Source organism: Cebus imitator, unplaced genomic scaffold (genome assembly GCF_001604975.1).
Source record: "Cebus imitator isolate Cc_AM_T3 unplaced genomic scaffold, Cebus_imitator-1.0 Scaffold51, whole genome shotgun sequence".
NCBI classification, from domain to species: domain Eukaryota; kingdom Metazoa; phylum Chordata; class Mammalia; order Primates; family Cebidae; genus Cebus; species Cebus imitator.
This window is the reverse complement of record NW_016107366.1, coordinates 10,065,632-10,075,750: the sequence shown is the minus strand read 5'-3', so window position 1 is coordinate 10,075,750 and position 10,119 is coordinate 10,065,632. Positions and strand designations below refer to the sequence as shown.

Genomic DNA, 10,119 nt, shown 5'->3' with positions numbered 1-10,119 from the left:
CCAGCTACTCGGGAGGCTGAGGCAGAAGAATCACCTGAATCTGTGAGATGGAGGTTGCAGCAAGCCGAGATCACACCATTGGACTCCAGCCTAGGTGACAAGAGCGAAACTCCATCTCAAAATAAATACATACATAAAATTAAAAATAAATAAATAAATATTATGAAGGTAAAAGGTAGCTTAATATAGAACACAAAATTGAGTCCATTCATGACAGATCCCTTTAAAAAAATCCTACTTTATCTCACAGCAGAGTTTCTCAACCTTGTTACTACTGATATTTTGAATTAGACAATTCTTTCTTGTGAGGACTGTCCTGTGCATTTTAGGATGTTTGGCAGCTTCTCCGGCCTCTACACACTAGATGCCAGTAGCAACCTGACAGGCACAAAAATCACCCCCAACTGAGAATCACTGTCCTACAGTGAAATCTCTACTGTAAAATGTTTTACCCAGTGATATGAATAGGTCACGGAATCACTGAAGACCATAGCTCCACTGGAGAAAGCAGGCAGAAAAGTTGAATTATGAGGTAGAAAAGTCATCAAAACATCAGAGATAATTTTAACAGAGAAAGCAAAAATATCAAACACTGTTCCTGGCCAAGTAGATCTTCTACACATCCATTTAGGTTTCCTTTTTGCTGAGGTCCCACTTTTAAAATAACAGTTAATGTTTTTATTTCAGATAAGTATCTCTGGTCTCTGATAATTTTCTTGATCTACAATGATATTTTTCTTTCTTATTTATTTATTTTTTGAGACAGGGTTTCACTCTGTTGCCCAGGCTGGAGGGCAGGGCACGATCTCAGTTCACTGCAACCTCTGCCTCCTGGGCTCAAGTGATGCTTGTAGCTGGGATTACAGGCACGTGCCACCACTCCTGGCTAGCTTTTGTAGGGGTTTCGCCATGTTAGCCAGGTTGGTCTCAAACTCCTGACCTCAAATGTTCCACCTGCCTCAGTCTCCCAAAGTGCTAGGATTACAGGTGCGAGCCACTGCCCTCAGTCAAGAACGATATTTATCAAACTACCTGTGTTAAAAGAAGTTTTAAAATTTCCAATCTACTGCAAACCAATATGTGGTCCTACTATCCAACTTCTGCACCATGTGGGTCTCTAGCTAAGCAGACCTGAGCTGGTCTATACCCCACTCAAGAAGACAAAACCATGAGTCACAGCAATGTCAAAGTGTTATCAATGTTTCTATGTGCATAGTCTTAATTTCTGACATTCCTTGTAGCAGACTGGTTGAAAACAATTTACAGAACAGTGCCTATCTGTGGGCCACAGTTTGAATTACACTGTTGCAGTTTTAACTACTATTGAAAAGTACCTCTTAAACACTTTTCTATGCTTTGGCTAACATTTACAAGCCAACTGATAATGTCTTTGACTTTTGTTGTTCAAGAGACAGAAAGAAAAGTGACTTTACCACCTTTTGAAACACAACTATACTTAAAGGAAGAAAAGATTTCTTTTAAAATCTGTTTTGGATATTTTAACATAAGACAAAACTATGGGAAGTGCCTTCAATTACATTCCTAATTCCTAATACTGCCTGCCCTTTAGCCCTTTAGAGTTTCAGCCTCTTTTGTTACAATAATTGTGTGGCTGCGAAAAGTAGACTGCTTTTAAAAGTAGACTACTAACCTTCCCTTTCCCTCACGAGGATCTTTTGAACGATGAACGTTTTAGAAATGTAACTTGGTGATATGGGCTTATACTTTCCCTCCAATTAAAATTCTAGGCAATGAGGTAGAAGGCAGGACTCAACTTCAAAGACCGGACTCAGACATGGACCAAATTGAGGACTAGCTAAAACAGGGCAGTGGTGGTGGGGGGTGCAGGAAGCAGCTTTCCATAAGAAATGCTCATCACTGTGCCATGTTAATTACCATTGCCATGGCAACACCTGGAAGTCACTGCTCCTTATGATGGCAACCACCCAGCGACTTGGAAGTTACCACCACTTTCCTAAATATTGCTGCATAATCTGCTCCTTAATTTGTATTTAACTGAAAGTGGGTATAAATATGAGTAACGACTGGCCTCTGAGCTGCCACTCTGGGCACACTGCCTGTGGGGTAGCCCTGCTCCGCGAGGAGCGGCCCCTCTGCTGCTGCTGTGCACTACTGCTTCAATACAAGCTGCTGTCTAACACCACTGGCTCACCCTTGAATTATTTCCTGGGTGAAGCCAAGAGCTCCCCTGGGCTAAGCCCCAATTTTTGGGCTCACCTGCCCTGCATCAGCATAAACTAAGTAAAAGAATGTCAAGGGCGGCTACATTTCCAAGTTACACAGCTCTAACTTTTAGAAAATGCTGGAAAATGTAGGGGAGCATTTTGAGTTTTGCCCAAATGACTTGTTTTATGATAACAGAACAGGTTGTATGTATAGAATCGTCAAATACCAAACCAGACAGGGAAACCATCCAGACCTGGGCTCACAGCCTCCCTTTTCAGGGCTAAATTAAAATGTAATTCAACTGGGCAAGTTAGGATGCCATAATGAGTCTTTCAGATCATCCCCATGTTTGTCTACCCATAAATACTGCAAGCCTTTAAAACTGCCGTCCTAGATTTAGAGAGTACCTTTTATGATCATGTAGCCAGACCTCCCTGCCTGCTTTATATCAATGAAGGTTTCTCTTTAATACTTTGCCAGAAAATTTAATGTGGAATTCATTAGGAAAGGCCTGGCAAAGGCAAAACTGATCCCACAACTTAAGGGTTTTCAGAGAAAGAGGATAACAAAGGAATGCAGAGGACTGAGTCAATAGAAAAACAAACATGGATATTTTCTTATCTTTCTCCTAACCAGAGTTTGGACGCACAGCAAGAAAAACAGGAGACCTCAGAACCTGCCTTGATTCACTCAGAACTAAGGAGTGGCCAGCAAAGCCCTCAGAAACCAAGGGCACCACACAAAAAAGTTATCTGTCCTTTGAGTCACAAAATCCAACCTATATTAGATAGTCTAATAAAAATGCACATAACATTAACAGTGAAAAAATGTTCCTCTCAGGGTTCCACAAAATTGGACAAATGGTGTCTTTCGGCAACAGAGTGTGCACTAACAAGTTCTAAAACTTCTCTCCCACCAGTTTATTGCTACGTAAGTGTCTCTCGATCTGATAAGTTGGGACGAATTTGTGGTTTGTCATCAGAATCATCTCCAGTGGGGTCATTTTCCTCACCCGACTCCACATAGATTGGCCAGTCATTGTCTGTATCACTCTTTTCTTGGCTTTCGGATGAAGCTTCCACCAAGCTAAGATTGATGGGCATCAAATCATCGTCATCGTCGGGTGTGTCTGTAACGCAGGTGCAGCTGTCACACAGCCCAAAGCGCCGCAGCCCCTGGGACAGATGACTCGTGAATGTTCTTCTGCAGCCCTTGCAGATGATTGGACGGTTGGATCTGTGGACCTGTAATCACAAGCGGACCCAATAAATGTCACAAAAAAGGAGATGAGCCTTTTCCACAAGCCCCTTGTAATCTGGCCCCTGCCTGACCCCCCAGACTCCTTTCTCCTCACTCCACCTGCATTCTCTGCCACAGTCTTTGTGTTAGTCTGTTCTTGCACCACTACAAAGAAATACCTGAGATTGGGTAATTTATGAAGAAAAGAGGTTTAATTGGCTGACAGTTCCACAGGCTGTATAGGAAGCATGATGCTGGCATCTGCTCGGCTTTTAGGGAGTCCTCAGGAAACTTACAATCATGGCAGAAGGCAAAGGGGGAGCGGGTACTTCACATGGCCAGAGCAGTGGGCAGAGAGAAGGGGGAGGCACCACATTTTTTCAAACAACCAGCTGGTACGAGAACTCACTATCATGATGACAGCACCAAGGAGGGATGGCATTAAACCATAAGAAACTGTCCCCATGATCCAATCACCTCCCACAAGGCCCCACTTCCAGCATTGGGGATTACATTTCAACATGAGGTTTGGGTGGGGACAGAGATCCAACCATATGAGTCTTCATCTTACCAAGGTTCTTTCCACCCCAGAGCCATTGGACACATGTGGAACATTCCCTTCTCCCCATCATCAACCCCTCACCCCAATGAACACTTTGGAAGGAGGTCTTTTCTAATGCTCTAGGCCAGTTAGGGCCCCCAGCTAGTGATTCTCACCCATACTTCTTCCTTTGCTGTACTTCTCACAAATTGTTGATAAAATTCACTAAAGTGTAAGCTCCAAGAGGGCAGGGACAGAGTCTGTCTCATTCCTTACTGTATCCCTAGTGCTTGGCACACAAAGGGCACTCAAGTGAAAGTGAACTGATTAGGATTTTTTTTTCTTTTTCAGAGACAGGGTCTTGCTCTGTCACCCAGGCTAGAGTGCAGTGACATGATCATAGCTCACTAATGGGCTCAAGTGATCCTTCTGTCCCAGCCTCTCAAGAAGCTGGGACCACAGGCACCCATGCACCACCATGCCTGGCTAATTTTTTTATTTCTTGTAGAGGTATCACTATGTTGCCCAGGCTGGTCTCGAACTCCTGGTCTAAAGTGATCCTTCCACCTTGGCCTTCTAAGGTGTTGAGATATCAAGCGTGAGCCAGGATACCTGCATACTGGGCCAGGATTTTTTTTTTTTCCTTTTTAGAGATGGGGTCTTGCTGTCTTGCTATGTTGCCCAGGCTGGACTTGAACTTTTGGGCTCAAGTGATCATCCTGCCTCAGTCTCCCAAGTAGCTGGGAATATAGGTGTGCACCACTGTCTTTGGCTTTCATTAGGATTTTTGACATTTTTTCCCCCTCTCATTAGACACCTTTGGTAATTAACATAGTTTTTTATGTACCTTGGATTGTTTAATTATTAGGAAGGCAGATTTGTTAGAGTAGATAGCTATATTCCCCAGATGTGCCAGCAGCTGCTTTGCTCTTGACTTTCTCATTGGTAAATGTGTCACTTACATATGAGAAGAGCTTTGCATACTAGAAAAGGGAAGCTGATTTCCTACCCCACACAGCTCATCCTAAAGGCAGCAGTCCCAGGGGTCCCCTCTGTATAAGGAACTTTTTTTTTTTTTAATTGAGTGGTATTTTTGTTTTTGTTTTTTGAGACAGAGTCTTGCTCTGTCACCCAGGCTGGAGTGCAGTGGCCCTATCTCGGTGCACTGCAACCTCCGTCTCCCCGGTTCAAGCGATTTCCCGCCTCCCTCCTGACAAGCTGGGACTACAGGCAGGTGCCACCATGCCTGGGTAATTTTTTTTTTTTGTATTTTTAGTAGAGAGGGGTTCTGCCACATTGGCAAGACTGGTCTCAAACTCCTGACCTCAGATGATCTGCCCCCCTCAGCCTCCCAAAGTGCTTGGATTACAGGTGTGAGCCACCACACTAGGCCTAGGAACTATCTTTTAACATGTACACTTTTCAAGAACTCCCGCCAATAGGGGCTCTGTGAGCCAATCACAGCCTCCCGTTTAAAGAGCTCTGGATGCAAGATACACACAAGAGGCAGAGACGGGGAGAGGCTGATGCAGGAGCACCAGTCCACAATTAGAATAGTCCTAGCGGGTGGAAAGTGGCATCTCAGGGTGGCTTTGATTTGCATTTACCCTATGACTAATGATGTTGAGCATCTTTTCATGTGCTTATTGGCCATTTGACTATGTTTTCCCAAGAAATGTCTATTCAAATCCTTTGCCCAGGTTTAATATTCATCCTTTTACTGTTACATTATAAAATTCTTTATTTATTCTGGATACTAGACTCTTAACAGATATATGCCTTGCAAATATTTTCTCCCATTCTGAGGGTTTTCATATTCTTAAGAGTGTCCACTGAAGTTCAAACTATTTGTATGTTAGATTTCCCAAACACTGATTGTCTTGCTCAAAGATGATCATAGCTGCACATGGTGGCTCATTCCTATAATTCCAACACTTTGGGAGGCTGAAGCAGGCAGATTGCTTGAGCCCAGGAGTTCAAGATAGCCTGGGTAACCTGGCAAAACCCTGTCTCTACAAAAAAAATTCAAACATTAGCTGAGTGTGGTAGTGTGTGCCTGTGGTCCCAGCTACTTGGGTGGGGGCTAAGGTGGGAGGATCACCTGTGTCTTGGAAGGTCAAGGCTGCAGTGAGCTGTGATCTCTCCAACCTGGGTGACAAACTGAGACTCTGTCTCAAACAAACAAACAAAAAAGATCATAAAATGCAACATCTGCAGCCATAAAAAGGAAACAGATCATGTGTTTTGTCAGAACATGGATAGAGCTGGAGGCTATTATCCTCAGCAAACTAACATAGGAACAGAAAACCAAATACAACATGTTCTCTCTTATAAGTGGGAGCTAAATGATGAGAACTTAGGAATACAAAGAAGGTAAGAGACACTGGATTTACTGGAGGGTGGAGGCTAGGAGGCAGGAGAGGAGCAGAAAAGAAAACTAATTCCTGGGTGATGAAATAATCTGTACAAGAAACCCCTGTGACATCAGTTTACCTATATAACAAACCTTCTCATGTACCCCTGAACCTAAAAGTTTAAATAGATAAATAAATAAATGCAACATCTTTCTAAGTGGCCTGAATGCTTCTCAGCTGGTTGGAATCACCAGCTCACATGGAGACAATCCTAGGGGGCAGCTCGTTAGGGGGGAGGGTCTCCTTGGGCAGGAGCCCTCTTTGCTGCCACAGGTGGCTGTATACACGGCAGTACACCCTTCCCCCACCCCTGGTGCTGGGGTTGGGTGGGAAACTGAGGATGCAGCTTACCTTTGGTATCACACTGGTGGGAAGAGATCCACAATCCTGTCTGAGCCCTGTTCTCTACATTACAATAATCACCTCTTATCAGGATCTAAACTTTCTTGGCTCTTCCCGTTAGAAAACCGTCTGTTTTTAAAAAAAAAAAAAAAAAAAAGGCCGGGCGCAGTGGCTCACACCTGTCAGCCCAGCACTTTGGGAGGCCGAGGCTTGTGGATCACTTGAGGTCAGGAGTTCGAGACCAGCCTGGCCAACATAGTGAAACCCCATGTCAAAAAAAAACAACAACAAAAAACCGTCTGTTTTAACTTAAATTTAAAACTTAACTCTAGCATATAAAGTTTTAACTTTCTGTAAGTGCCACCACCTGAGCTTTAATTTAGTAGCAGAAACAATTTTCAAATACCCCAGTAGAAAGAGAAATGAAAGACAACTGGATTTACCCTGACATTAGATGATATCATCAATCGCTCTTGCCAGGAGGGCATGGCCAGCTCGAACTTACACTCAAGGCGTGGCTCCGCAGGTGCTCCTGTCGCGTGAACCTCTTGCCGCAGGTCTCACAGGGGTAGGGCCGCTCGCCCGTGTGTGAACGGATGTGCCGCTTGAGGATGCCCTTCTGTTTGGCAGTGTAAGGGCAGAAAGGACACTTGTGGAGCTTGATGGGGACCACCAACACATCACCTGCAGAACCAAATGCTTTCATTTAGCTATGTTGTACGCAGTGACAACCCTGGCTACCAGCCAGTGGATGGGATCCACAGCTGGGGAATTCTACCAGCCCAGATGGAGGAGGAGGACACCCACTCCACCAACAGCCAACAGCAAGATGTCGCCTGCAATTCCAACTCAGTCTGGCTCCCATTAAGCCCCAGGGCAGAGTACAGTGAACTTCTTCTAAGGTCAGGAATGCCATAAGGCACCAGCTTCCACACTTCTCTGTGACTCACAGTTAGAAACTCAGCTCACATGACAACCTCAGAACACACGTGCCTTATGAGGACAACTGGAAGTTTCTCAAAACAATACTCACTCTGATAGTGTTTATTCTATTCGGTTTCATTTTAAGACTGCTGGGTGAAACTCTGTTATGGACTGATTTGTGTCCCCCTAAAATTCATACCTTGAAGTCTGTGTTTGGAGATAAAGCCCTTAAGAAGGTAATTAAGGTTAAATGAGTTTATAATGATTAACTAACGTTAGGACTGGTTTCCTTATAAGAAGAGACACCAGAGATTGACTGATCTCTGTCTCCTCCTCTCTGCATTCCCCCCCGCCATTCCTCTCATCCCCATCCCTAGCACACACACAGAGGAAAGCCTATGTGAGGACACAGTGGGAAGGCTGCCATCTGCAATTCAGGAAGACAGACCTCACCAGAAGCCAACTCTGCTGACATCCTGATCTTGGACTTTGGCCTCTAGAACTATGAGGCTACATTTCTGCTGTTTAAGCTTCCCAGTCTGGGGCACTCTGTTGTGGCAGCCTGAGCTGACTGATACAACCCTCTGAATTGATCTCACTACCTTCAGAACTTGGAAAACTCAGTTATGATGGATCAGATTTCTAGACCAGAATTCATGCTTCTTGGACGGTAGTTCCTAAGATTGTTTTCCAGGCCTACATAGAAGAGGCTTGCTATGATACAGACCCTAAATTGTTGTTTGGAATTTATATTAACTGTACATATCTGAAATCATCAAATATCCAGGAATTCACTTAAATCCTTTTCTAATTTATTACCTCACCTTGCTCATATAACCATTAAGGTGACAGTATGATTATCGCTCACATGTATAGAAACTGTTCCGCTCAAGTTCTGTAAGTTACACTTATTGCTATGGTCTTCCCTTGGTATCAACTGGGAATTGGTTCCAGTATGCTCCTTGGATACCAAAATCCAACAATGCTTAAGTCCCAAAGTCAGTCCTGCGGATCCTGTGAATACTGTATTTTCCCATGCATGGTTAGTTGAATTCACAAATGCAGAAGCTATGGACACAGAGGGCCAACTATATTCCAAGATTTGTTCTTTATTTTATTTATTGAGATGGCATCTCACTCTGTTCCCCAGGCTGGAGTGTAGTAACACAATCTCGGCTTACTGCAACCTCTACCTCCTGGATTCAAGTGATTCTCCTGCCTCAGCCTCCGGGGTAGCTGGGATTGCAGGCACCCGCCACCACACTCAGCTAATTTTTGTATTTTTAATAGAGGTGGGGTTTCACCATGTTGGCCAGGCTGGTCTCAAACTCCTGACTTCAGGTGATCTGCCCACCTCAGCCTCCCAAAATGCTGGGATTACAGGCGTGAGCCACCATGCCCAGCCTGAGATTTATTCTCTCCATGCTCTGCGAGATTTACAGACTTTGGTTATATCATATCGTATCACCCATGAAGCACAAGTGACTCAAGCTTTCCAAGCACTGGTCAAGTCCTGGCCCTAGTACTGATCAGCCGTGTGACCCTGGACATCTCACTTAGCTTCTCTGTGCCTTACTTTCCTCATCTGTAAAACAGGTATGATAACAGTTCCCACCTCAAAAGATTGTGGTAAGAATGAAATAAAGTAACACATAAAGCAAAGCACGTGGCACATAATGAACACTTGCAAATGTCAACATTTGCACTGTCATTTCCTCAGAATTTCTTTTCACCAGGTAAGCAGTCCAGGCTCTTGTGGTCTTTGTCAACACCGGAGTAACTCTTTTTATCTGGGGCTGGCTTGGGATACCTAACTGGCTCTGTTTTTCCTGAGGTGCTATAAAAAGTATGGCACACCGAATTGAATGTGAGAATCCAGCATCCTTTATATAAAGGTGGAAACTGTCTTTGGTTTCTAGTTCCTATCCTAATAGTCCCTAACATTTTGCATAATCTACAGTGACTCTAAAATCTGTTTCCCAGGATAAAAACAGCAGCTCAAAGCTCATCCCTGCTCACATATGTGGGATTGTTAAATCTCTCACTGCTCACACTGATCCTGAGGTACAAGTAAAACAGGAATGATTATCTGTTTTGTTTTGGTTTGGTTTGTTTTCCTGAGATGGAGTCTTAATCTGTCACCCAACTTGGAGTGCAGTGGCACGATCTCAGCTCACTGCAACCTCTGCCTCCTGGGTTCAAGTGATTCTCCTGCGTCAGCCTTTGGAGAAGCTGGGATTACAGGTGCGCACCACTGCACCTGGCTTATTTTTTTATTTTTAGTAGAGACAGTTTCACCATGTTGGTCAGGCTTGTTTTGACACAGAATCTCCCTCTGTTAGCTGGGCAGGAGTGCAGTGGCATGATCATGGCTCACTGCAGCCTCTACCTCCCAGGTTCAGGTGATCCTCCCACCTCAGCTCCCCGAGTAGCTGGGATTATAGGCATGTGCCACCACATGCAGCTGATTTT

The 10,119-nt window shown here is 44.2% G+C and overlaps 1 protein-coding gene across 6 annotated transcripts in view; it reads right to left on the bottom strand.

Annotated features, from left to right (window-relative positions):
* Positions 1–738: 738 nt before the first annotated feature.
* Positions 739–10,119, bottom strand: part of ZBTB8B (zinc finger and BTB domain containing 8B) — a 33,716-nt gene continuing 24,335 nt past the window's right edge. For 5 of the 6 annotated variants that reach the window (XM_017527942.2, XM_037738263.1, XM_017527940.2 and 2 more), the window contains exons 3-4: positions 7,229–7,407; positions 739–3,431 (exon numbers count right to left, since the gene is read on the bottom strand). In XM_017527942.2, coding sequence (XP_017383431.1) covers positions 3,114–3,431; positions 7,229–7,407 — 497 coding nt within the window. In that variant the 3' untranslated portion in view covers positions 739–3,113. Of the gene's footprint in view, positions 3,432–7,166; positions 7,408–10,119 lie in introns of all 6 variants that reach the window. The other variant, XM_017527943.2, reaches the window with a different exon arrangement.